The sequence below is a fragment of the Patagioenas fasciata genome, chromosome 5 (assembly GCF_037038585.1).
Source record: "Patagioenas fasciata isolate bPatFas1 chromosome 5, bPatFas1.hap1, whole genome shotgun sequence".
Lineage (NCBI taxonomy): Eukaryota > Metazoa > Chordata > Aves > Columbiformes > Columbidae > Patagioenas > Patagioenas fasciata.
In genome coordinates this window covers 33,297,416-33,325,137 of record NC_092524.1, presented here as the reverse complement: position 1 = coordinate 33,325,137, position 27,722 = coordinate 33,297,416, and the positions used below count along the sequence as shown (strand labels likewise).

The 27,722-nt window shown below is 41.1% G+C and overlaps 1 protein-coding gene and 1 long non-coding RNA gene across 5 annotated transcripts in view; one reads left to right on the top strand and one right to left on the bottom strand.

The window, feature by feature from the left end:
- Positions 1-23,172, bottom strand: part of MAP3K9 (mitogen-activated protein kinase kinase kinase 9) — a 63,389-nt gene extending 40,217 nt beyond the window's left edge. For 2 of the 3 annotated variants that reach the window (XR_011739352.1, XM_065838017.2), the window contains exons 1-2: positions 22,518-23,172; positions 16,238-16,651 (exon numbers count right to left, since the gene is read on the bottom strand). Coding sequence is in view for 2 of the 3 variants with exons in the window: in XM_065838017.2 (XP_065694089.1) it covers positions 16,238-16,651; positions 22,518-22,818 (715 nt within the window). In the remaining variant the exon portion in view is untranslated. Of the gene's footprint in view, positions 1-16,237; positions 16,652-22,254; positions 22,322-22,517 lie in introns of those variants that run through there. The other variant, XM_071809277.1, reaches the window with a different exon arrangement.
- A 246-nt stretch (positions 23,173-23,418) lies between these two features.
- LOC139828001 (uncharacterized) lies at positions 23,419-27,425 on the top strand. Of its 2 annotated transcripts, XR_011739157.1 has the most exons (4): positions 23,419-23,655; positions 24,203-24,279; positions 25,587-25,746; positions 25,851-27,425. It is a non-coding gene; the product is annotated as an uncharacterized lncRNA (long non-coding RNA). The 2 variants fall into 2 exon arrangements; XR_011739156.1 differs by having other exon boundaries at positions 24,203-25,746.
- The last annotated feature ends 297 nt before the right edge of the window (positions 27,426-27,722 follow it).

Genomic DNA, 27,722 nt, shown 5'->3' with positions numbered 1-27,722 from the left:
ATTACTGCATGCATCCTGTACTAGTACCCCAAACCACTGGTTAGTTCTAAGGAGGCAAAACAAAGCATCAAAAGAATTCAGAAAGAATACAAACTGATGTAAAAAAAAAAATAACAGATTAAATGCTAACCAAGTTTCAACTTTGCCATAAACTATAAGACAAAACTGCAGAATGGCTGCCCTGGAGGCAAGTTACAAACATTTCTATAGAGATTAAATTCTGTCTTGCATGCATGAAATAGATGCACACCCACCACAGCCTCTCCTGGTCAAAAGGTGAATTTCTTCTCCTTCTGCCTCCTCGTGGATCATTACAGCGAAAGCTGGCCAGGATGAAGCAAACTCAAAGCATCTCAGAAGGCAGTCTCCCTAGGCTCCCAACATAGTCAGAAAAGACAAAGACTCTCCAGAATGGTATTCCAAGCATAAGTCTAATGTACATGCTTTGAACTACTCTCTACAGGAGCTGATCCTGAGCAGAGACATCTGTGCTAAGTGCCTAAACTCAAACCACATGAATCCCTGTGGTCTGGTTTAAGTAAGCAATTTAAATTAGAGAAGTTCCCCAACACAACATATGTTCAAGAGCATCTAGTGAAAGCCATTTTACTCAGAGTTGCAAGATTATCACAGTGCTCTGACCTTTTTTTTAAAATTTTCAGAAATATATTGTTCTACTAGAAGGACAGCTAATGGAAGTCAAACTGGTACTACTGCTAAATTCGTCTTAAATAAAACTGTCCCTTGTCCCACAAGGGCAGCTGGAGGTCATAATTCATTGCATCCTATACCACCCACTTTAATGATCCTTGTATCAACTGAAAAGTGAATAGAGAATATCTTTGTGGAACACACAAAGCCTTACTGCAAGGAGGACCCGGTTACCAAATATTAAACAACTGTATTTTCTTCACTCATGCATCAACCACTGAGAGGTGAGATCAGATATACAAATACACCATGACAAGGTAAAGAATGAGGTACAAAGCTGTATATCCTTTGATCTACTTGTATCAACATTTTAAGAAAAATCCTAAGAGAGCTGGGTAAACCATATCTAATATGTCATTACCACTCCTGCTTCTTAGCCATTGCAGTAACAAGTTTAAAACTGCTGAGCAAACTTTGTTTTGGGAATATTCTAGACTTTACTATAGTGTTGCAATGCAAATAACTGCTTTATTGATAAATTTTTCATTCTGCTTAACCCGACTTATTTCTATTACAACATGTTTTTTTCCTCTTCCCAATTATGCTAGAAGCACTAATTGGTCCGGATCTCTTTTCTTCTGCCAGAATATACACATTTCTATCCCTTCCCTTCAATTTTCTTCTTCTCAATCCCATCTACTCTTTTTCCAAACACACTTCTCTACCCTACTTAAACAGATAAGCCATCTGCACTGAATCTTTCATCTGATTACTAAACGAGCATGATAAAGCTTTTCTTGGGTTCTAAGATGACCACTTTATAAAACCTCAGTAGTACATCTCCTGTTTTTCATTCAGCACCATACTACCTCCAGTATGCATCAAAAGACAGTTTAAGGGGGTAAATTACTTTCACAGAAAGAAAATTTTCACAAGAGAAATTAAGGAAAAAAAAAAAATGTTGGCACCAAAATTAACAGCTACTGTTTTAATCCTCTGTTCTGTTCATATTACACCAGCAGAGTCAGACGACATGTTACAATCTCTCACAAACACAAGCTTCCCCTGGAAGACAGTAACACTGTCAGATTTTTTTGCTTGTTTCTTTTGGGAAGGTTATTTCAGTTTTCACCTACACTTTTGGACAGTTAGGACAGCACTCTTAGTCTCCAGTGGGCCAAAATAATGAGAAAGAGCAAGCAGGGAAAAATTAAACACTTTATCGATGCTGATCCTGTTGCCAGTAACATCAAAGAACTGGTAGGATCTGGCTCTTCATTTCATCTTGCTGTCAAAATTAAGTGACCAGGCAGCAAAATATGATCATATAGCTACCGTTTTCTGGTTTCCCAGCCTAGCAAAAGGATTAGATTTATCTGCATAGTATAGCTCTGAACAGAATACTCCTTTGCTCTGCTTGTGCTAAAAGCTGATTCATCACTTTAAAAGCAGAACAACACTCAGGAAGGAACTACTACAGTGTCATCACCCATGGCAAAAATAGCACATTTTTATATAGGAAGGTAGAGGAAAAGTGCTACTGTCTACTATCTACTGCACAAAATAGCTTGCACAAAATAGCTAGGCATATCAAAATTATCTGGCTGTACTGGCTTCAGCTTCTTCAATTACTCTGCTGTTATATACCAGTTCATTCAGCACACAGCACATCAAGAAAATTAAGAACTCCCTGACTTGTCAGGCAAAAATTGATAGCAGAATATCAAGGAAAGCAAGATTACCTTGCAATACCGCCACAATAGTTAACCACCAAAACCGAGATAAGACAGGAACTGAGTGCAATGAGAACTCAGAGTATATAGACAGAAATATGGAAAGGAGTAGACTGGAAGATGAGGATCCTTACTATAGAGGGAAAAAAGCTGGATTTGTTGTCTGTGGTACACTGGGATGTATCTCTGACTTGACGGGCAATTGCTGCCTTCATATTTAACTCCCATGTAACTTTTCCGCAACTGGGACAACATAGTCAGTATTTAAGTGCATTTACCTGGCATTTTTTTCTTTAAATACTAGTTCTAGGCAGATCATGAAACAACAAGGCTACTAAAGCAACTATAAAGCAACATTAACTCATGTGTTTTATTATTATATTTTGAAGCTTTATCAATTCTTCATAGAGACGCCTATCACTAAGAGTGCTTCTAGCATGCTAGGGTGGATAGTAGTGCTTTGAAACAGGTTGGGAGCACAATCTGAAGAAACTATCAGAAGCTTATTTGCCAGAAATGTAAAAAAATCAGATAATGAAGGTAGTTCAAGTTAACCTGAGCTTAAAGGGAGCTCCTGGACCTAGAGACGGAGGAGGTGGTGGCGGTTCCAGATGTGGCCCTGACTGTGATGTGAAGTTGAAAAGACCTGAAAAATCTAAAGGTGATTTGATTGCCTGTAAGTGCCGGTGCACTTCAGTAGTTCTGTTTTACTCTTCACCAAACTTAGCACTGCTGTGGGTCAAATGCTTTGCCATCCAAGATTCCAGAAATGAGGAAAACAGTCATATCAGACATGAGAAAAAAACACAGCAAAAGGATGTAACCTGCAAGCACATCCCACTCACACACATTCCCAAAAGCCCCCACTCATTATTTGGTGCAGTACTCTGTCTCCTTAGAGCCACATCAGCTGGGTACACAGTGCAAGAGCTAGAGGCAGCAACAGCAATGGGTGGGTAAGACTGACAAGAGGAAGGACTATAAATAAGATAAATGTCTTTGACACTTCACTTGCTATAGAAACATTTAAATCATTACGCAGCCAAGCAACTATCTGCACACTTACTGAAGTTTCTTCCCCAGTCTCCCATATTCTTATCTGGATCGTCAACTAGATTTCTCCATTAGTCCCAATGTTTCACCATATCTACTGTTATTTTGTTAGATCGAAGAGAAGTGAAAAGACCGCTACTTAAAACCTCAAAAGCCAAAAAACGGCAAAGGAATTCAAACTCACCCAGAACACTAACTTATCTCTCCCAGAATAATACCATGCATTTTTGCTGCAGTTAGGTGTTTTTTGCAGATCACTCCAGAGCAACTCAACCACCTACAGATACAACAGCCTAGTACCAGATTTGTTTTCCCATAGGCATTTGCTCACTTGTTACTGTACAATCACAGTCTTCAAGAGCAGTAAGGTCAACAGACAGCTACAAAGAGGGGAACTAATGCTTACACTGTCATAGCTGGAGTGTGAAAGGCCATTGCTGCAGCTGCACACTCACTGTCGGCAGGAATATTGGATGCATTTTAAATAATGCATCCTCCATTCTGCAAACAGAGCAGCTTACTGTGGCTTCACTTACCAAAAAGCAAAATGGCAAAAGTTTTGACAGACAGTGGATAAGCATCAGCCCATCCACTTCCTCCATTTAGATAATTCAAGTACTGTAAAGAGATGTATTAGATACCAAGTCCATCAAATCCCAGGTGCAAGAGCTTTATAGAAAGATAATAAGAGTAAAACCTTTATGGAAACCAATGCTTTTTCACTCAGAGACCCTTAAATGCAAAACATGAGCAGGGTTTCAGTTCTAAAAGCTGCAAGTCTTTTCCATGGTAGGATTTCAGAGGAAGTCAGACTTGTAAGAGGAGGTACTACCATCAAACTTCTTCCTGCAGAAGTTTCAAGTGCAGGAGTTGAAGGAAATGGAGACTATTTCCATTTCTAAAAAACTACACATTTACCAAAAATTGTTTTACACAGGTTTCAGAAGTCAGCTAAAGGCTTACTGAAGCTGAAGTTGTGCCACAGAGGAAAAAAGTCTGATAACTATCACAGGATCCAGACTCTCTCACCCACCCACAGCAGACATGTCCAAAAGAGAGCCAATCTGTTACAGGAAACCTTGTACTGAACAAAGAATCTGCACACTCAACCCTGTCTGTTTTCTAAGGGGTTTTCAGACAACAGAATAAAGTTATCTGAACTAGGGCAGCCCTAAATGCACTTTCTGAGAACTTCTAGCCGGAGGATCTGTGAACACTAAAATATTTATAATACACTTAAATTTGAACTTCTTCCTGGACACACAAACCCTAGAATCTCACAATTGGGACAGTTGATTTCAGTTTACAGTATTTTTTTGTACTCATCTCCTCACAATCTAGCTGTAGTGTTCGCTTTGTCCAAAGCCCTTTGACTGCCTTCTAGATCTATTTCTAGTCCAAACACTTTCAACTACTGGGAGGCTGTGAAATTCAGGCAAATTTGGATTTATATTTTTTAATGAAGATTAATTCAGAAAAATGAGATAAGCCTCTTGCATGGGCCAATTACTACTTTTATGCTTGTTTTTATATGAAAAATGAAAAAAAAACTTCCAGTGTTCTCTGAAGAAATGCACTGCATTCTGGAAGTCTTCAGGATTATTTAGAAGATACTACAGTAATAGAAAATATTAACGATACTCCTATAGTTTTTGAACAGTCCTTATTTGAAGGAGGAAAGTATCCATAGATCAAACAAAGACGTTCTTGTGTAGAAGAAGATGGTTTCACTGCACTTACTGTAATTGTTCCAATCCCATTTTTCCCTCCCATGAATAAACAAAACTACTCAAGCTACATTTCAGCTCAGATGCTGGTGGTGGGAAACACAGGATGTTGGATAAAAATATAACCTCAATACATTGCTTCATGCTGCTGCATTGTCTGAGATCCATGGTCCCAGAGAGGCAGAAGCTAGCCACTAAGTCCGCAGTTTGCTTAAGAAATCAAAAAAGCAGTGTCACTGCAAAAGGGACAAGGGACTGAGCTTGCCAGGTGTTCCTTTTTTTTAATTATGAAGTCCTCTTGGCAGTACACTGGCACACTGCCTTGAGGACAGAACTAAGCTCTTGGGAAAGGATTTCAAAAACTCGCTCCAAAATGAGACTTCATATTGCAGTGGTCTGCCAAGATCTAATTTGCAATTTTAGCTCTACCTTCCATCGTTAGCCTGCACAGCTCTGCTTCACAAGTATCCAGATAATGAGCAATCTGCTCTTGATCCCGCATTCAAAGTACTTAAAGTGATTAACAGATCTGCACATGGACTGAGTCTGGGCTTTCCGCATGCGGCCTTTACCTACCTTCTGTTGAGTACTCTGCCATTCATTTCATTAGGACTGCATCTTTATTCTAATATCTGTGGTGCAGAAGGCTAAGTGTTGCATAAGATCCTGTAGAGCACAGAATTTAAGACTTGCTCAAAATTTCACATCTTAGAATGAAAAACAAAGAATACAAATACTGCCTCTACTAATAAGCAAATATTTTCTTTTATTACTAACCATCCAGCAACAACACACTTCAAAAAACACACATACCTTGGAAGCAAAAGCTTTTAATTATCAGGTAAGTGTGAGAGTGCAGCAAATCCATAAAGCTGGCCAACTGTCCTCTTCTATCAGCGTACAGGAGGTGATTGATGTGACTGCACAGCAGTTCTTGGATTTTAAGCCATGCAATACAGTAACTCTAAAGAGCTAATGCATAATGGGGGAGGGGATAGGAAAGGCCTCCAGAGCCACTATATATTTAGACTGGATCCTTTCACCTAGCCAAGCTGAAAAAAGTCTTATCACTTTAGTGTTCTGGTACAAAACACTTTGAATGCTCCTGGAGAACACTCAAGTGAGTTTCCTGGAAAAACTGAGCTGCTCAGCTCTGGTTTCAGTCTAAATTCTACCATACATCAGAACAACCTTCTATCTCAGGCATGGATTATTGTAGTCTTCATAACCAGTTAAATGCTCCAAGGAAAATATATAATTACATTTGTACCCACAGTGTTTCACAAAATTGCATCAGTTTGAAAGCTTGCGACAAATCAAGAACTGTATTAAGGCAACAACAGAAAGAAGGAAGAGTAGAATCACATGAACGACGTTCATTAATTGTCACTCAAGAGGCTGTCTGTAAAGAGATTTAATAATAATGCTTCTTCAGTGGGAGCCATTTCCAGGTATCCTGTTTCAACTGGGATACAGTTAATTTTCTTCCTAGTAGCTGTTGGTGAGAATGTTGATAACACACTAATGGTTTGGTTCTTATTAAGCAATGTTTATAGCAAGTTAAGGACTTTTCAGCGAGGAGGCTGGCAGTGCACAGGAAGCTGGGAAGGGACACAGCCAGGCCAGGTGTGCAGACTGGCCAAAGGAATATTCCATACCATTTGATGTCATGTTCAGTATATAATCTTTGAGAGTTGTCTGGGGGCTGTGACAACTGCTCAGAAACTGGCCAGATATTAGTTGACAGATGGTGAGTAATGGCACTGTGCATCACTTGTTTAATATAGTCTATTATTTTCCCTTCCTGTCCTATTAAACTGTCTTTATCCTAACCCACAAGGTTTATATTTTTCCAATTCTATCCCCATCCCACTGGGGCAGGGGGAGTGAATGAATGGCCAAGCGTGATGTTTAGCTGCCTGACAGGTTAAACCACAATACCAGGCAAACAGAAACATGAAATTCATGATGAAAAGCAGCACACAACTGTTTTGCTTTGGCTTCAATTAAGACATCTCTATGGAAGAGTCAATATAGATGAAGTACCAGTCATTTCTGGAATAAGCTGATACTCCACAACATGGAAAGTAAGGAAGACAGAAACTTCACAGGCAGTAGCACAAACCACATCAGAAACTGGGGGTTTGGTTGGTTTGTTTGTGGTGGTGGTTTTTGTTTTTGTGGGGTTTTTTGGTTGGTTGGGTTTTTTGTTTTTAAGCAGATTTAATTTTAAAAGTCTTAAGAAAGGGAAAGAGAGGGGTATTTCCATTCATCAGAACAAATGTCAAAAGGCTCTGAGGTGCACAATCAACACCAAGCCACAGCTGACAACAGTGAAATTCAGACTTTCTTGAATAATGGAAAGTTTTACCTTAAGCTGACCACAGCAAGTTGCCAGCTGTTGAGAAAGAGACTAGTCCTGCACTGTTGCACAAGAAGATTTATGCAAGGTAACAGTTCATGCAGTAAAGCTACCAGAAAGCTGTTCAGTTTTTGTTGTGTTAGATTTCTGTTAAGTTTTCTGACTCAGCTTACTTGGTGATCAAAGAGTGTGACTACACAGTACCCTGATGAAGCATTAGGAATATCCCCCAGTTACCAGATGAACATCATTGTATCAATATACGTGACTGATCACATAAAACAAGAAAAAAAAAAAAAAAAAATCAATAAATCCAAGGGCAAGATTGACAACACTTCAACAAGCACAAAAGGTATGAGTTCTATTAATGAAACTTATGGCATTTTTTTCTTATTTTCAGGATCCTTGAACAATGCAAAGTCAAAAGCAACTAAAGACTATTTTCTCTAAATCCTGTAATACTTTTGTGGCAGAGGGACCGCATGGCTTGGTTCACATACATCCCACTGACCTTACACATACCATCTTTACAGCAATTATCCATACTAGCACTTCTTTATAGTATTCCAAGAACCCCTCAGGAATCCCTAATTTAAACACAGCAATTGTTGTGATAAGCAAAATCTCAGCAGCAGAAATATTTACTTGTTACTAGCAAATGAAACTATTGGCACACTGACCATCATTTGCTACACATCTAAACAAGTAAGCCTATAAATCAGCAAGGTTAAAGCCATGAAGCCATGCTCACATTTTAAATGAGGGTTTCTAGTTGTAATACAATTAGCAAATCTTAACATTTCTCAACAGCCAAAGCAAATTCCAGAAGCCTGTTTGATGAAGCATCAGAGGAAGATGTTGTACAGATAACTATTGGCTTGGCTTGTAGCCCTAAAGATAATCCAGGACTTCAGTAGCACAGCATTCAAAGCACACAGAGGAGTTCAGAGATAATTTGGAATCCATATGTGCATTGGAGAAAATTTGCTGGTTTGGGAGCATATTTTTCTTTTTTAATTAAAAAAAAAAAGATGTTTTAATAAACTCTTGATTAACACAACAATGCTTTTATAAAGTGGGGTGGAAGGACTGTGTGTGGTAGCAACACAAACAGCTCATAGGAGGGCTGTCTATCTTCCAGCTACTTCCTTCTGAAGAGGACCCTGAATGATACTGCACCACACTGCCATTGCCACCACAACAGCTCTTCTACAGGCTGGGACCCAATGATATTCTATTATGCAAGTGAGTCCTGTTCTCCCTGATCTTAAGAAACACTGATTAAATTAAATATCATTATAAATTCTAGTACATTCCAATAGTTTCTCTTCCTTGTGCATGAGGTTCTGTTATTATTTATTTTTCATATCTGGAAAATGTTCAGGTCTGAGGAAGCCTGAATTTACTTTTCCATTAGCAGCTGGACAATTAAGAAGCAATTCTCAGATATGCCAGTTAACTTTGGCAACCTTTTGGAAATCAAAGTCACACCAAGTTGAAACTATTCTAGAATCAGAAAACAAACATGTACCAAAAAGCAGCTACTTAAAACCACAAGCTGTATCCTGTATTCTTTCCAACAGCTTAAGGTTTTCCTTGTCACACGGGAATATGCACCATCTTCAAAATGGGATATTACTTAAAATAAAGGAATCATCTTGGGTGATGAATCATCACTTCAAAGGGCAAGACTGTGCTTAAATTCTGATGCTTCAAGAGTGAGTTTGCTTTAGATATGCTGAAATTCTGAAAGGAATTGTTTGATGAGAAAAGCAAAAGTGAAGCAGCTGACAGAAACCTCTCAAAGTTCAAATTAAGTTTATTGACATGGAAGCAAAACAAAGAAAAAAAAAAAAAAGCAGAGCTGTAAAAGTTATTCTAGCTTCCCAAAAACACCACAACAAGGCTCTTCTCACTCTTGACTTGCTACTTAGAAGTTTAATTAAAAGTCAGATCGATTCCAGCTTTGTCACAGATGGTGAGACAGCGAATTGATGGGAGTGGCAGACAGATGCCGAGGTCCACCTTCTGCATGATAGTGCCCGGGTCTGCTCCTAATCTGCTCTATGACTCCATATGCACAATTTGGAGAAAGTGCCAAATGTCACAACTCTTGGCTATTTTTCTTTCTGAGGAGCAGAAAGAAACATGCAGAAAAACACATGAAGTAGCACAAAGACATGAAAAGGATATTAGCTACATTTTTAAAAGTAATAGACACATTTCACTTAAAAAGGAGAGGAACTCTTTCCATTCTTGTCTACAAAGAAAAGAGAATCCATTTGTGAAATTGTCTTTTTGCTACTTGGTGTGGCCAGGAGAATACTAAATCTTATGGTATAAGATTTATGTCCACAAGGAAGTCTTCATATTTTTGACTTGCAGTTAACAACGAAGAGATGAATTCATATTCAACTAAAACTATTTACAGATGTATTATCATTTTGGAACTCTCAGAAATCTACTAAAATATACTGAAAACAAGACTGCAACATGAAAGCATCTGTCAAACCTTTCAAGGAAGAAAGTAGTTGCACAAATTTCGCAAGTTAAGAAAAAAAAAAAACAAAGTAAACTGTCACTCTACTTCTGCGAATTCCCAGTGCCTCAATAGCGTAAAAACTAGCATCACTTTCAGCTATAATTTACATATTCTGAACTAATAATAAGCCAACTTTTTGTTTTATGTTACCAGTATGAAGTTGATCATCACATTACCACATGGAAAAAATTATAGTTATTGGGAATTTTTTTTTTAACCACAATACAAGTGACCAGGATATCAGCACAAAGGCTGATGATCTAGGGAGACAGAGAACTAAGCAGAGTAACCAGAACTAGAGTTATGCACCATTAGCAATATCATATAAAAGTTCACAGAATCAGATAACTGCTTAAGGACAGAAGCTGAAAAGTCATCTTTAATCACCCTTAGGAGTATATTCAGGCTGTTTGAAAGGTTTGATTTCTACTATACACACTTTTTAAATCTAAAAAATAAATTTAAAATAAAGGTTTACTGAGGTTTTTTTTGCTCCCTGAACTGAACCAGAGAACATCTGCATAAAATTAATCTCCCAGCTGTTGCCATGCATATGTTTCCCCGCCCCCCCCCCCCCAATCTCACATTTTTATCCCTTTCCTCTTACAGGGCAAGGGATCGTCCAACTAAGACTAAATCAATTATTAACCCAGTGTAAAGCATTCAGATGCCATTGAAATAGTTTCACTATACTTTACATGAACCATTACTCATACTCATTTAATTGCACCAACAAAGGAATCCATTCTGATAGAAGGTACAACACTGGAGAGTTAGTCAGCAAATTCCACTCAAGTATCAGAAGCAGCAATAATACTGCAGACTTCCAAACTCCTTTGCCAACATACTTTAAGCAGCCCCTGGAAAAGCTCTACTCTACATCACCACGAGAGAGAGAAAGAGGTTTATATCAAGTACTTTTCCTTCTCTGAAAAGACCAAGAGAAGAGTGCCAATTCTGAGTGGACTGGGATGTGAATACTGCAACAAGGAATGCGATAACTAATCACACATTATCAAGACTGATATGTCACTTCCAAGTCATGTTGTCCTTGGGTTAGATTTGAACTAGTTAAAGTAATCCCTGCTTCTAAATTCTGTCTGTACTTTAAAAAAAAAAAATAAACAAGGAATATTGTAAGTCCTAGGAACAACTGTCCAGAGACCATGTGAAAGTCAGCTCTACTAGCACTTTTATAAACAGAAAAATGCTTAACAACTGCATAAAATAAACGAAGTTATAGCAGAGTTTGGAAATCTTTAGGAAGACAGGGAGTTGAATCTTGGGCTACCACAAGTTTACCTTGGTGATCCAAAAAGTAGGAGAGGTGAACATCTTCAGAGAACTAAAAGTGAAGAACTACTGACTTGACTGAATCAGAATTGGTGGGGTTTATTTTGAACTCTATCCTACCTCTTTATTTGACTTTGGCCTTGTCCCTTTGCTGCTAATCTTCTGTGCCACTTTGTGGAACACAAATGTGGTGACTTTTATAAAGCACTTTGCTAACTGGCATGAACACCCTCAGCAAAATCTTTCAATGTAGGGCAAATAACAAATGTTTTTTGCTGAGCCAGTCAGTCAAAGAAAAAAAAAAAAAGAAAAAAAAAGAGCAAATATGCTTTTGCTAGTTCTCCGCATCGTTAGTTAACTGGCATTATTCCTATAGCAATGGTAGCATATCTAAAATTGACAGACAAACAGAAACTAACAGCACCAACTTCATTATTTATAATACTTCACTAAAACCAACATGGCTGCTCTTTTTGATCCTAAGTATAATATGCCAAGCACCTTCCTTCTGAAGGGCCAGAAATGAGACTCAAATCACACATATGAGATAAGAGATAAAAAAAGGGAAACTCTAAGAGCTGTGCTAAACATGGTGATGTTGACTTCAGTGGGCATTCCTAGTTGCTTTTTTCCCACAGATCAGCATTCAGACTATTTAGGAGCCTTCACACTAGAAGAGGCCAACTACCAATTCTGTAATGTACACTCAGTGGAGCACCAACATGCAAATGAAGAGGGAAAGGTTACTAATATCACCAGATGAATAGAAGAAAAAGAAGCCAGAGAGGATTCTGTCAGATTATTCAGATCAATTTTACATGGAATAAATTGAATCTCTTGAATCAAATGCCAAAAAAAGAGAAAGACTTATCTCCTCACATAGCGGAACAAAATAGCTTTCCTGGGTTATCTTCATTCTCTTATGTAGTTAAATGACTGACATGCAAGTTGGTAATGCTACTGAACACTTATCTGCCAGACTCACTGCCAACCGCACTGACAATCAGCAAAAGAATTTCAAGGTCTCTAAAAATAAATCACAGGTGTGCAATCTGCTCTCTGAAGATCTTTACGTACTAATTTCCTGACAGTATCCCCAAAGCAATGAAACAGGCAGGACTCCAAACATCCAAGATTTACAATAAAAATCTGCCTCAATTGAAAACACTTCTTAAAACATACACTCTAAATGTATTAGTGTTAGAGGTAAAGCAGTGATAATGAAAAGCATTACAAAAATTAAGAAAAATTATGAAATAGAGAAAATATCCACGTTTTCGGTTAAAAGAAGGGAAACAGGCAATTTGTTTGGAGTGTGCTTTTTGATGCAGAGAATCTCAAGAAACAGACACCTCCTGGAATCTTCAAATAATACCCTGAAGTTTAGCCCCTATTAAAAAAAATTACCTCCTAAAGAAATCAAAACCTTATGTTCTTTACTATGCCATCTGAAATGCTGATAACTATTCTGAGCATTGTTTTGAATCCTACCACTTGAGTCCACAAAGCTGCAATACCTTGGACCAAAGAGGATTTTTTTCAAATCCTTATACATATATAATTAAGTAATTTCTTCAACTTGAATTAATGTGTCCACTTGACTTGCTTTAGTGTTTAAAATGTAATGTGACCTTCTTAAAAGGTTCATCATGAAGTAGTGTCTTTATGCATTCTGTATCTGCCTAAATAAGGTAGACATCTAAAAGCAAGGCATTCTCCAATTTTTTTCTATTCTAGCAGAAAATTTGATTTTAAATAAGGCAACTCTGTTCTCTCACGTTCCCCCATCTCACTCCCTAACTCCCGAACTAACTCATCCTGTAGCTTCAGATGGATAGTGCAAGTCCCAGCTGGTTCTTGAAGGCAAGATGAGTTGTATGAGAATCACCGTCTATTACTAAACATAGGCAGTAGCAATCAGTAGATCAATACAGCTGATGCTCCTATGACAGCTCTACAGTACTTGCAGATGTTTAGTACATGAAATAAATTTGTCTGCAAGAACCTTTCCCAAGTTCCTGCAAGCAGAAGCTGTTCCTTCTGCAGGGACACATCACTGTCTATCAGTTGGTAGGTGTCTTCTAATTCTACAGGCACAAAGTTAACATCATAACCTGTCCCTGATTATCCACAATAATTAAGAAAACTAAACACATCAGAAAACCACAGAAAATGCAAGCCATATATAAATCAGGATGCAATAACATATTTAGTCCACTGATCTTTACAAAACCTGTAAAAAGCTTTCCATAGGAAACAGCAGAGAAATTTCCAAGATACTTATTACATATAGTGGAAAAGGGATTTCAGCAATGCAGTGACAGAGCATTCAGAAGAGACATGACTTGGGCAGTGTAAAGCTGTTCATCCTATAGATAACCATGACCTAAGTCCACCTGTATGTATAGGTAATATACACATTTGGAAAACAAAAAAACAAAACATGAAAGACCAACAGTTCCTTTTCCCCAAGAAATGCTCCCCCATTGTCATAATCTAATATTTATGATATTTGTTTTATAGATATGCCCAGAAAATAATATATATTTTCAAATGTTTAAAATAGTACAGATTTTTTTTTAATTTATCTTCTACCACACAGTACAGAATGAAGAATTCTGTATCACCAAACTAATGTTCAATAGCTGTTGTAACCCATACCTGAGGTTACTAATTCATCTTATTTCAAAACAGAGTTACAAACCAATTAATTTTCCTTAAAATAACTGAAGTCCTTCCTTCCAGTACCAGCTCCCACATTTATTTAGTTTCCCAAATGTAACACTGCTTTCTATAAACTTATCTGGGCTAGGATTTGCCTATACCCACCATTTGTGTACTAGATCCAATGACATCTGTGGTCAAGACCACCATGTAAATTCTCTACCTCTACCCTCCAAACATAAAGAGATCTTTGAATCTTTCCACGGCCATTTCCACCCATTCTTCCTCTTCCTTTACTATTGCTTCCTTGAAAATGAGGAAAATTCTAGTAATACACGTAGCAAAATCCTCCACTTCTCACTGAGTATTTACAGTGTAGCACAATTATGTGCTGCTGATTCGCTGTGACAAGACAATTTACTCTTGCTGCTGACAGTACAGACCTTTTCTAGCATTCACACCTATGTTAGGTTGGTGACATTGTGCACTAGTGTCCCTCTAGTTGGGTTGGTTCTCTGGTTGATATGTTTCCCTTTTACAACTAGCAGTCTCTAGTCTGAATAAAACAGTGAAATTTGAAGCATTAACAGCTTTTTGTCTTAGAAATAACCTTCATTCTAAATGTCAAAAATGTTCAGAGAGCATTAAGCAATGAAGTCTTAATAGCCTATTACATAAATAAGCAAGCAAATGTTTTCTTATGTAAAGAGGAAAGGCTCAACACTTAAAGGCAACTATTCCTTATTCACAGATGCAGCCAGTCATCAATTAACAAGCAAATCACTCAGTTTACAGCACTTATCAATATGCCTATATATGTAAACTGCCATCTATAAGAGAAGGGTTTAGATATTAGGAAGACTTCAAAAACATTAAGATTGCCTTACTCTAACAAGAAGGCTAACTTTAATAGTATAATATTATAGAAACTAATTTGAAAGCTTTCATAGTTTCTATTTTCAAACTCACTAACAAGAGTTAATAATACTTTTGCTTTCCCTTCACAACAAACTATGTAAATTCACTGCCACAAGATCCGAGGCCAAAAAAATACAGGGAGATTCTGCAAGGCCTGGAAATTTACAGCATTGTAATGGTTAATGCCAGCTCTAGTGAATCTATTTAAGATATTAAAATTCCCATCTGTCAGACCTCTTTGCTAGATGTTACTGCCTTCAAAGCAAAAGAGAACATGTGCCTGCAACCCAGCCACCCAGTTCATACTGCTTCGTCTTAGCCATAAAGGAAGATTAGTTCATACCATCACACCTATCTAAACCACTGCAGCCATCATGCAGGTACATGTTTGCTCTTGCCATCTAGGCACAGACAAGCAGAGAGAAACGCTGAACAGCTGTGTGCAGGCATCTGGAAAGGAGATGATGATCCACTGCAGCAGTTTGCTCCCACACTCATAAGTAGTGCTCTATAGATGAGTTTGACTTCAAGGCAATTTTAAGTTTGTGGAAACAGACATGCTATAAAAACAATACCCAAGTGGCAGTCAATAATGTTATTAATATTACAGAGTAGTTATTCACTATGATTTCCAGAATCACAGCTACCAAAGTTCAGCCCCTGTGCTCTAATGGGTCATCAGCATCCCATGTAAAGCACCACAAACATCAACTGACGTCCTGGGTGTACAAGGGAACCCACCGGGACATTTGATTTACCCAAGTTAATATTTCTGTCAACAACAGCTCTATGAGGGATAGAGAGAAGACCCAATTCAGCAGGGATGAGTTAAATCTCCCATAAGGAAAACAGGCTTGCATCTCATCTATACAACAAAATCTAGCAAGTAAAATGAAAGCTTGGGAGCATTTTTCTTTCCAAAGGAGCATTTATCCTTCCAAAAAGTAGAAAACACATTTTAGGTTCAACAAGACTTTCCAATATATAGGATTCTGCTGAAGTGCAAATAAAACTGAGACACTGTATTTATATGAACTACTAGAAAAGCATGCCATTTCCTGTTGCTTTTGCATCCAATCATTTAAATTGCTTCTACAAAGTGAAAGCACTTACATGTTTCTGGTGCTCTGTAGCACCATACCATAGTAAAATAAACCCCTCTGGGATTGAATTAGAGGATACAGTGGTTCACAATAAATGATTTCTAAGTTAACATTATGCCCCTCTTTTCTTTGTACATTCTCTTTCCAAAACCTTACCCCAGCACCCAGGCTGCTCACTGTGTAGCACTTACTGTTGCTGGACTTCAGGTCACGGTGAATTATGGGAACAATTGCTTCTTCGTGCAGGTAGTTCATTCCCCTCGCAATCTGTACTGCCCAGTTCACTAGTATGTCAGGAGGAATCCTTTTACCAGACAACACTCTGTTTAGTGACCCTCCACGGGCAAACTCCATGATCAAGCAAAGATTAGGTTCCTTCAAACACACGCCCCTGAGAGCAATGATGTTGGGATGCTTTAGCATTGCGAAGAGCTTGGCCTCTTGGCGGACATTCTCAATGGTCTGGCTGATGTCCTCATCAGGGTCATAGCGAGCTGCCTTGACAGCAACCTCATCTCCTATCCATACAGCTCGATACACTTTTCCGAAGCCCCCTATGCCAATGATTTCCTCCAGAACAAGCTCTGAGAAGTCGATCTCCAGGACTAGGGAAAGAGGAGAAAAAAAATATAAACATTTAGCAACTATGTAGCCTTTACAACAACTGAAGGTCCATGTTGCCCAACCTCACCTTACCTTTGGAGGAAGGACCAATTCTCAGTACAAAAAACAAATGAAAACAGTAGTCCCTTCTGACAACATGTCATTGCCAAATAGTGAGGTAAAACTGATCTTGCAGTATGATAAAACCTGTACAAAGTACTCATTGTGAACAGTGATGAATTTGTCCTAATGGTGGTGAATGACACACTTAATAAAATAGTCTTCTCTTAACATGCTTAAACCCTTCAAACACTGAGACCCCTTTAACGATAAACCCTCATTTCCTGCCCTCAAGGACAGTACAAGGTTCCAAACAAGAAAAACACAGCCACGGGGTAAATCTTCATCGACTTGACTACAGTGCTTAACGTGACATAGCTGAATTTCAACGCAAAATGCAACTGCCACTGCGTTTGTCCCTTATTTGAATGTCTCTTATTCAACTGCCACTAACAATCTTCCAGTCCTTCCAAAATCATGCTTATTTTTCCACATCTCTACAAGCTTTGCAGATCTGTTCCCCACAAGAGATCTGCTAACCAATTCTGACACTACTGACGATAGTGTCACAAACAGATGGGTCAGACCACATCCTGAGTATGCAGAGCTAGCAATAAGAAAAACACTTCTTGGTTAATGCATACTGCATTTCTATTACAGAAATTATATTGAAATAACAGAATCGTAATTTTCCACTCCCATGCACTCACAGCTATACTTTACAGGGTGCCGCAGTAACTGGTGGCTACTTGGCGTCGCAGAATAAGGAACTATGGATGCAGATGCCTTAATTCAGCATATAAATTGCATCTGGACCAAAAGATCTGAGAAAATTTATCCCGTACAACTATACGCTATACATAGTTTACACTGTAGAATTGAAAACCTACATACTGACCAGCAAAAACGTGCTGACACAGCTGCATTTACAGTAGTGGAAGGCGACTGGTCAGAAACCATTGATGCTATTCTGTCTGATATTTTGGTGGTTACCAATTACAGTCAAATAAATTTTTGTAACTTTTAAAGGAAAAATACCATAATGCAAATATTTATTGAGAAAGTCACCAAGTCTCAATGTAGGTATTAATTCAGAGTACTGTACTATATTACTGGGTTTTGTAGTTATCAATTGTACACATAAAATTCTCTGCGGTTTTTAAAAGAAATTATGTGGTCATACAAGGCAAGACAGCAGGTTAGATTCCACTTAATTAAAATATTTTAGTTATTTCAATCTTTCCTAAGTATAAGCCTATAATACAAGATGTTGTCACAAAACTGTATGGAGTTAATACAAATTCTCCTGTCCACAACTGCAGGCTTTTTTTTTTTCAAATGAGCTTTATCTTCTATGAACATGATTTTTAGAAGTCTGAGTTATTTTCCCAAGTCTGTTAAACCTCTAAGCTAGGAGTTGACTACATACAGGGATTATATCATCAGCCTTCCTATGCAGTACAATCAATACATCCGAATCCTTAGCTGGTGTAATAAGCACGCCTGTACTCTTTTTCCTAGTGTTCCATAAACAAAAGATTTATGGGAACAAAATAGAAAACTGACCAGGAAAGACTTCCAAAAGGAGGAAAGGTCCTTTCCAGTCCAGAACACAAAAATAATTTCTTTGTCTGTTATCATGAGTAAATCTTTTGGGTAACACACTGAACTTCAACGATTCACACAACAAAGAAGGTTTTGCTCCTGCAGCAGCAACCTTGGTGTTCAAACACTCATGAGCTACAGAGGTTACTGGAGAAGATAAAGGAGCAGATTCTGATCAGAAACACTGACAGACATTTTAGAACAAGACTGTAATAACACTAACTACCAACATGGGACTATCCTGTGACTGAGAATACACAAAAGGAACTGCTCTGCTATTTCTCGTTGATACAAAAGCTGAAGAAATCAGATGCCGAGTTCTATCACCTTCAGTCAGTAGAATTTCAGCACTGGTGGAAGGTTCACTTAACCTGCTCCTAGGGACTGGGTCAATTAAAAGACTGGAAATGTAAGTATGGAAATATAGCGGAAGATTGGCGAGGAGGTTGGTTAAATGTAAATACGCTCAAGTGACTTGCAGCTGTCTGCAGAAAAAGCACACGCATCACACTAATTGTTTTATTGACCTTGTGTGCTTGATGAATAGAACCTCTGTGTTAGATAACATAGGTCTGCGAGAAACTCTAGACACCTTATCACTATGTCTGAGATTCCTGCTTTGTTGTGAGAAAGAGCAGGAGGCTGTGCCTGCCTGAAGCCCTGAAATACAGGCAAGCTCAGCAGGCCCAGTGATCTTCTACCAGGGCTGAACTTACCAACGCCTGCGTCCTCGCTTGTGTTACCTATGCTTGGCAGCTTAGGTGCTACTTCAGAGATCCCCCATTAGAGAGGGGCAACTAAAATAAAACTTGCTCTTTGCAAATGCATCCTTGGCCTCTGGCTCTTCTTGCGACATGCCTGCGTTTGTACACACAATGTACAAGCACATAAGCCACAAAGCAACATGGACAGACCATCTCTGGAACTCCCGACAGACAGTGCTCTGGTGGTACTCACAACTCGTGTTTTCCTTGGGCACCTAAGGGATCAAGAAGGTGTTAAAGCCAGGGAGCCATAGTTTCCCGCAGGCCGTGGTGGGGAGCGGTGCTGAAGGGACAGCTCCCATGGCCCCCGGCACCCCTGCGCCTGGCGGAACTGGGATGTGCAGGGAAAGCAGAGGGGCAAAGGCAAACCAAAGACAGAAAAAGGAAAACTCTTTCTGTCTTCTGCCACCCATATCACTTCAGAAAGAACATACCCCTGCCTCATGCATACATGAACTCGAACAATTCCAGGGAGTACAACGGTGAGATCTGTGCTTCCAGATGAAATTCAATGTGTTACGCTGCAAGTGATTTTGCAAAGAAAGTTTTCTTTCATTTGCAAGTATGACCTTAGCTTTACTTTGAAAATGTATGTTTCTTTAAGGAAGACTGGCCAGCTCATCCTCATGGTAGTTAAACAAAACAAACAAAAAAAACAAACCAACTAACCAAACACAACAAAAAAACCCACAAAAAACAAACAAACAAACAAACAGATAGACACAAAAAAACTAACTTATCTTTAGAAAAGTTTTCTTTGGTGGGGTTTTTTGTTTTGTTTTTTAAGGTACTTTATGTTTAATTAGTTTCTTCGTTTTCACAGACTTAGTGACACAGTTGCATTAGTGCGCAAAATACTTATTTTCCTTCACCTTTCTAAGCACACTAACCCCTTTTCTAAACTCCAGTTTAATTTGGCAAAGAAGCTGCACTGGACTGTAAGGACAATGGGAATGTTTAATGTGCATTTTTTCTGCCCTAGAATTTAAGAACTGAAGTGCAATCATTCCTCTGGGGATCAATAAGGAATTACAGAGCTTGGACACCATGAACCAGTGGCCACGTTGACAAATGCAAAGTAGTTGCTGTTCTGTGAGCATTTATTATACCATATTAAGCTATTTAATTCCATCTGTAGTGCATAAGAGCCTATAGTGCAGATGAGGGTCCTTCAAGCCAGCCCACTGCTGACAGCCTCAACAGGCTACTTTTATCATTTATGGTACCTCCCATGGAGTAAGATTTGAGCACAATACGCGGATAGCTGAAAGAGAACATGCAATTACCATCTTCAGCTCTCAGTGGAAGCAGAATCTCTAGGACTTGCCCTCCAAACCCTTTACCAAACATGACGATAAACCTTAGGAAGGAACTAAAAAATAGCTTCTGTGCTGATGAACACATCGGGAATAACATCTTGCATTACTCCTACAAAATTGTAGTATTTCATAGTCACATAAGTTAACGTTAGACTGTTACTCCAAATAGCTATCAGACTAACATCACCAGCTCTAAAAGAGAGTGTCACTCCTTGCAAAGGGATTTCTAACATTAAACTTGAAAATCCAGTTCAACAGCAACCAACTTTACCTCCTGTCCAAATAACACTGTTTCTTAAAATAAAAAACAACAACAACCCAAAAACAAATAAACAAACAAAACAAAACCACCACAACCACACCACCAAACATACTCCTTTAGCATACTAAAAACTTATGAGAGGGGAATAAATTCTACCCTGTCATGACCATATGGCTGATGACTTCAGAGAACAGAAGTACAGTAGTCCTCCTGTTGTGGTACTAGTAGGACAAGACAAGCATAAGGGGGGAAGGTACAACTCCACAAGCGTTCCTGAGCCATCAAACCACAGCAAGTGCAATAAGGCAAGAAAACCACAGTTAGAAAGCCTGCACTTCAACAGTCAAAACAGGAGGGGAGCTGAGACTTCAAGAAGTTCTGTTGAAATGGTTCTCCCAACTATCTCAAAGACAAAACCTAATAAGCATTCAGTGTTTTCTGCATATGGAGAAAGAAAATAATTTATCCATAATGTTCAGCATGAAAGAAAACATCACCACTGCCCAGTGTAGTCCCTTCACAATCCCAAGGGCAGTACCACAAACTACTGAGTTTCTACCTAAATGCTTTCAAGCAGAACACAGAATAAGAAAAAGCTATTAGTTGTATTCCTTGGAGATACATCCTAGATAGGACAGAGCATCTTTTCACTTCTTTTACTTTCTAGAAAAGCCTACTAGTCTGACGACTTTTCTCTGTCCCTCCAAAAAAAGCTTTATTCTTGCCTGGATTGTCAATAGTGACAGATAAACAGGATCTAGAAACAGTCATTCCACACTGTTTCTCTTTCCACAATTGCACATAGTGGCTGAAAAAAAAAAAAAAAAAGTAGAGGTGAAGTAGCCCTATTCTCTGGCTCCAACAAAGGTTTCAAAACTGCACCAAAGTTCACAGAAAAAAACCAATACCTTTGTGCCTCCAGCATCACAACATCATCAAGCAACCCTCAGGTAGGCCCAGATATCCGAACTTGGACAAAACTCATTTATAGGTATTTCAAAACAGAACTTAAAAGAAGGCAAAGGGCTAAGAAAGAACCTGGTAACACAAATCAATTTAGAAATGTTTAAGTCAGAAATAATAAGCTTCTGGTTAGGAGAAGGGAAGACTGAGTAAGTATTAGTAGGGAATCAACAGTGAAGAAGGCAACTCCTTTCTATCCAGCTACCTCTCCTCAAGGATACTCTCAAAAGGAGAGCCACCAAAGCCCCCGATGACTCCAGCACTGCTTGGCCACCAAGCTTCAACCGTTCAATGAAAATTTATCAGCCCCTAGAAACACAATGGGAAACAGCTCCTGGCGCCACAGAAACGCTACCGCACCGAGCTCGGTTCGGCCTCCCGGAGAGGAGCTCCAGCCCGCGACACAGCAGAGCGCTGGAGCAGCAGGAACGCGGCTGCGGGTGGGAATGGGAACCGGACAGGAGAAGAGGGCCGGGGCGGCCCTGGCCCAGCCGAGCGCGGCCGCCGGTCCGGGGCAGCCCCACAGCCCGAGAGGCCGGGACGCTGCAGCCAAGGGCCATCGCGGGGCCCACTCGCCCTCGCCCCCTCCGCCGCCGGCCGGGCCTCGCCGGCTTCCCGCGGCTGCTCCTCACCGGGCTGGGCCTTTCCGTGCCGCGGCGGTCCTGGCTCCCGCCAGGGTCAGCGGAAAGGCCGGACCGGATCTCCCTCCGCGCCGGCAGCGGTCCCGCCTCCTCTCAGGGACATTGGGAGGGCCTGGCCGGGGCTCCCCACACCCCATCCTGGCAGTCCCGGCTCCCACCGCTCCGGTCCCCTCCCCTTTTTCCCCCTCTCCCTCCCGCCGGGTAGCGGCGAGGGACCACGCCAAGCCCTCCGCCCCGGGCCCGGGCCACCTTACGCTGTATGGCGGGAGGCGGCGGGTAGCGGGTCCGCAGCTCCGGGCCGCCCCCCTGCACGCCGCTGCTCACGTAGTTGCTGGGGAAGATGCCGACGCGCTGGTCGATCTTGCCCGTCCACCAGCCCTCGTCGCCGGACACGTGCGAGTCCCGGGACAGCACCTGCACCACGTCCCCCGGCCGCAGGCTCAGCTCGTCCTCGCCGCACGCCTCGTACTCGAAGACGGCGGTCCAGACCGGCCCGCCGCCCGGCGGCTCCCCGCCGCCCGCTCCCTCCTGGCTGAGCTCTGTGAGGGGCTCCATGGCGAGGCTGCTCCATAGGGGGAGGCGCCCGCGGCAGCCGGGCGCTGCGGAGGGCGGCGGGGCCGGTACCGCCGCCTATTGTTCATGCGGCCCAGCGCCTGCCGGCAGCAGGTGCCGCTGCCGGAGAGGGGTGGCCGGCGTAGAGCCGCCTCAGCCCAGCGTGGGAAGAGGCGAGGGCAGGCAGCGCGTACCGCCGAGGCGCCGCCGCATCGCCCCCCTCCACCCCGCCCGCCTCCGCCTGCCGCCGCTGCCGCGCATCCCGGAGCGACCTGACTCTCTGGCAGCTTCGGCGGCGGGAGGGGGGAGGCTCCACCCCCAAGCCGCTACTGGCCGCCGCTACCGCCGGTCAACGCCGCCTTCACCTGATTGAGGGCCCTCGCTCTCTTGGCCACGCCTCCTCCTCGCCCAGCCCCTGGCCCCGGAGCCTCGCACTCACCAGTGTCTCCCCCCAATTGGCCGCCGCCTCGTCAGTTTTCGCTTCCCATTGGGCTTCGTGGAGCTTGTCAGCTTAATGCTCCAAGCTCCGCCTTCCCCGCCGCTTCTCATTGGCTGGGGAAAGGGGCATGACACGGGACAGGGTTGATGGGCGGGGCGGTGAGAGCGCTTCGCCTGCCGGCGGCCGGGCCATCTCCACTGAGGTGGCGCACCTGGGGGCCGGGCGGGACTGGACTGCCACCGCCCCCGCAGCGCCGGGCGGCTCGGCGTTCCCAGGGGAAAGTCCCTAACGATCACCGTCCATTGGCGCGGACGCTGCTCGGCGTGGAGGGCCGCTCCACCGCCGGCCGATGCTCTCCCGCGGCTCCCGAGCGCCGCGGTCCCGCCGGGGCCTCCTGTGAGGTGCTGAGCCAGGCCGCGTTTCCCGTGGGTGCAGGCGGTTGGGATTTAGGGCGATGGCCTGAACTGCTTGTCGTGGCGTTGGTGCCCGCCCTGCCTGGGCCACCGGCGCGGTCCCCAGCGCGCTGCCCGCTGCCCCTCCTGCGGGCTGGGTCACCGCCATAGAGCTGGGGTAGCCGCCTGGAGCAGGAGCTTAGGCCAGAGGCCAGAGCAGAGGCCAGCGCAGTCTTTGTTTCATTTACTCCCTATTCTTCCATATTCAGTCTGTCCTTAAGTAGAGGTGTGCTATCACTTTTGTACGAGGTTAATATGGATGCACCCCTGCTGAATGCCTGTATTAGAAATGAAAAAACAATTTATTGCTCCTATAACTGGTGTTAACCTTGTTGGTTCTGAAAATATAAATTCCTTCTCCCTGCAACCAACATTTTTACAGCCTGGGAAGATACCATACCTTGTAAACAGAGTCTGTTCATATTTAGTGGTGTAAAACTGAGGTTTTCTTTTGGTTTCACTGCAACTTCCTTTAAGATCCTCATTTGATTTTCAGTGGTAAAACTGGAAATGAAAAGTCTCTGTTCGTGCTTCACGGTAGCAAAGGCCACTGATGCTGAACGAGAAGCCCAGGTACCCTGACCACACGTAATGTCTTCCCACTTACATGAGATCTTTGGCTTATTTTTTTTTAGTGTTTTGTCAGTAGAGTTACACAATTCTTCTCTGCAAGATGGAATTTTTTAAAAATCTCCATTCCTTAGGCATTTGGGTTGGTTTATGTACAGGGTAACTCCTAATAGTTCTTAGACTTTGTGCAGTGGGGCTTTTTCTATTTATCTCTCCCTGTGTGTTGGTACTATGCTGCTGCATTCAGGAAGCACCAGAGTTTAGGCTTCAAAAAGAATGATGAAGATCTTAAGAACAGTGTGCTCTGAGTTAAAGAGGTCATTAAAGATCCTTATTTTTGTTTGTAAAACACTTGAATTTGCTTGTGGGTTTCCTGGGAAAACACCCCCACCCAACTGAAACTTAGTAACAAGTATTGCAGAGAACCCCACAGGGAACTGGAAGTTTTCTAGTTCCTTTATTTTTTCACAAAATTCACAGCCTTTGTTTCTGGAGAAATCAAAAATACCTTGCCCAGAAAGACCTGGTATGTTAATATCCTTATTTTACAAATCAATTAAAGAGAAAAATATATCTAGCTGAGGTTGGAACTGAGATTTTAATGTGATACACATGAGATTTAGCTATGCCACAGCACTGGTTTCCAAATTGAACTCGTCTAAGAAATGAGCTTTAGATTTTCTCCTATATCTCCATCTCCTCCTGTCAGTGAGGGTGGAGCTGAGGATGCAACCTTTCCACTATTATTTTTGTTATTTAAGGATATGTTTTCACAACTAGCATAAGCTTATTCAATATTACTCTGTTGCTGAAAGGGACTTTCCTGTCCCTTGTCACATGCTTGACCCGCTTTCCTGATTGCAGCAGTAGTGACTGCACGGCTGTAGAGTCATTTCAGCTCATTTATCTAATGGAAAGCTAAGCTGCCAAGTAAAAGCAGCTAGTTTTCAATCAGCTTTTTGGGTTGATCTGTATGCACAGTCATTAAAGCCAGCACAACGTAAGGAAGCAGGACAGGACAGAGTTAGGTTTGTTTGTCTTGATCACAAAGCTGAGGGGTAACAAATAGCTGTGTTCATAATTTTTGCAGTTCAAATAATAGATGATTGAAATTGAATCTGAAGGACTGATGTTAATGTCCCTTGTTAAACAGCCTCAGTTTCAAGCAATACTTCACTGTCCAATTTTTTTTAGGGAAAAAATATTTCTTTAATGCACACAGTGGGAATTTATCATATTTTATGTGAATATTATGCTTTAAAAGTTGTAAAAATATTAGACATAAGATAAAAATGTCTCCTGTCTTCCAGCTGTTTGACACTTATTTTGATTACTGAACACTAAAAGATTTAAAAGACAGAGTTATATTGCCAATAGTGAAAACTGTGATAAGAGAAAAATGACTGCTGTAGTGACCTGCCAAGACAGAACCCTGCCATCTTGTGGAACGCCTTGATATTGAAGTATACAGTCAGCTTTGCTTCTCAAAGAAATCTTGTTTATTTTTAACTTCCTTTCTTTTTATTTTTTTTTTTTTCCCACTGACTATTTGTTTTTTGTTTGTTTCTACAAAGATGGTGTGACTTGCTCAGGAAGCCCGGAGGAGGCAGTGCCTGGAGCTGGGAGAATGTCCAGGAAAATGCTCTCAAGAACCATGATAGAATTTTCCCATTTTCACAAACTTCTCCTGACATCTTTAACCAGTCATGCCAGAGATGGGTTTCTGAATGAAAAGATTTGGCAAGATTGGGAAGGGTGTTCTTAGAATCAAGGTAAACAGAAGAGTCACTAAATGTTAAGTTCATATTTCAGTAGCTTGCAAATGGCAGAAGAAAAGAACGTTAAAGACTGTCTCCATGCAGTCTGTGAAAGATGACATCTGAATTCACACTCAGTGCTACCCAAGGTTTGTATGTAGATTTTCATATAGTATGTTTAAAAAGGAAATTCTAATCTGCAACATGCAGATGATACTCTGAATGTCGTTCAAACTTCCTCCCAGATGGGAATTTTGGACCAAGGATTTTAATTCAGGTTCATTAACTAATTCACCTCATTAATGATTACAGATACATAAAGGGTGAGTGTCATGAGGATGGAGCCAGGCTCTTCTTGGTGACAACCAATGACAGGACAAGAGATAATGGGTTCAAACTGGAACACAAAAGCTTCCACTTAAATTTGAGAAGAAACTTCTTCTCAGTGAGGATGACAGAACACTGGAACAGGCTGCTCAGGGAGGTTGTGGAGTCTCCTACTCTGGAGGCATTCAAGACCCACCTGGACACCTTCCTGTGTAACCTCATCTAGGTGTTCCTGCTCCAGCAGGGGGATTGGACTAGATGCTCTTTTGAGGTCCCTTCCAATCCCTAACTTTCTGTGATTCTGTGATTCTGCTTATTCAGTTCCATTATTCATATAAATTTAGGATGACCATGTCAGCTTTTGCTCTGTCTATTCTGGAATGTTTGTACAGACAACTAAACTAGTACTGTGTCTTTTGACTGTCACCTGGCCTCTCCCTTCACTGGACCTAGCAGCTCTATAGCAACATACTACTACTGTGCCAGTCCATAGTCATAAATCTGCACTGGATAGCAAAATATTGGCACTCTAGGCTCCTAGTCTGTGTGTTCTCTGATGGTGGGGAAATCAGAATGCCATCAAAAAAAAAAAAAAAAGAAAAAGAAAAAGAGGAAGAGAACTTCCAGAAAGAAGAAAAAGTACCAGCACAGTCAGTTCAACTACACCACAGTATTAGAAAACCTCTGTACTTTGAAGTCTAGTTCAATGAAAGCACATCACTACCAGCACAGTCAGAAAGTATGAAAGATTAAGGAGATGCTCTCTAGCACATCTGCTTAGTGCAGCTCACTCCTTTTACATCCCATGGTAATTCATATTGCATCTTAAATTTACCCAGCACTAATGCTCACATTTGGATTTTATACATTTCAGAGGATATACCTCATCGGTGTTCCATGGTTATATCCACAGATAGAACCATATATACCACTCTGGAGATGTATCTCATGCCAGTAGACAGATTTGTTTGATCAATTGCTGATAATCTCTCCTCCAACAATGTGAGCTTTATTGACAAATGGATTCTTCTGTCATTATAAATTGCCTCTCTGCATGACTGTAAAGCTGGACTGTGTATTTTTTCCCACTTTAGAGCAGGACTGCTTTGCCAACATCACTTTAGTGTAAGTTTGTTCTTTATGGGGGGGAGAGACGTAAACCACTGGCAACAGAAGCTTTATGAACTGTGCTGTGCTAGCTGCGAGGCAGGCTGCAAATCTGGGTCTTTAGCATCTGAGTCAGTCAGTAAAAGAGAGAGCTCTGCTCTGCTTCATAAAATATATATGCTAATCTCCCAGATGGCTCTATCTTCTTCCTCCATAGAACAGATGACCTGGAAAATAAAAGAAGACTAAAAACAC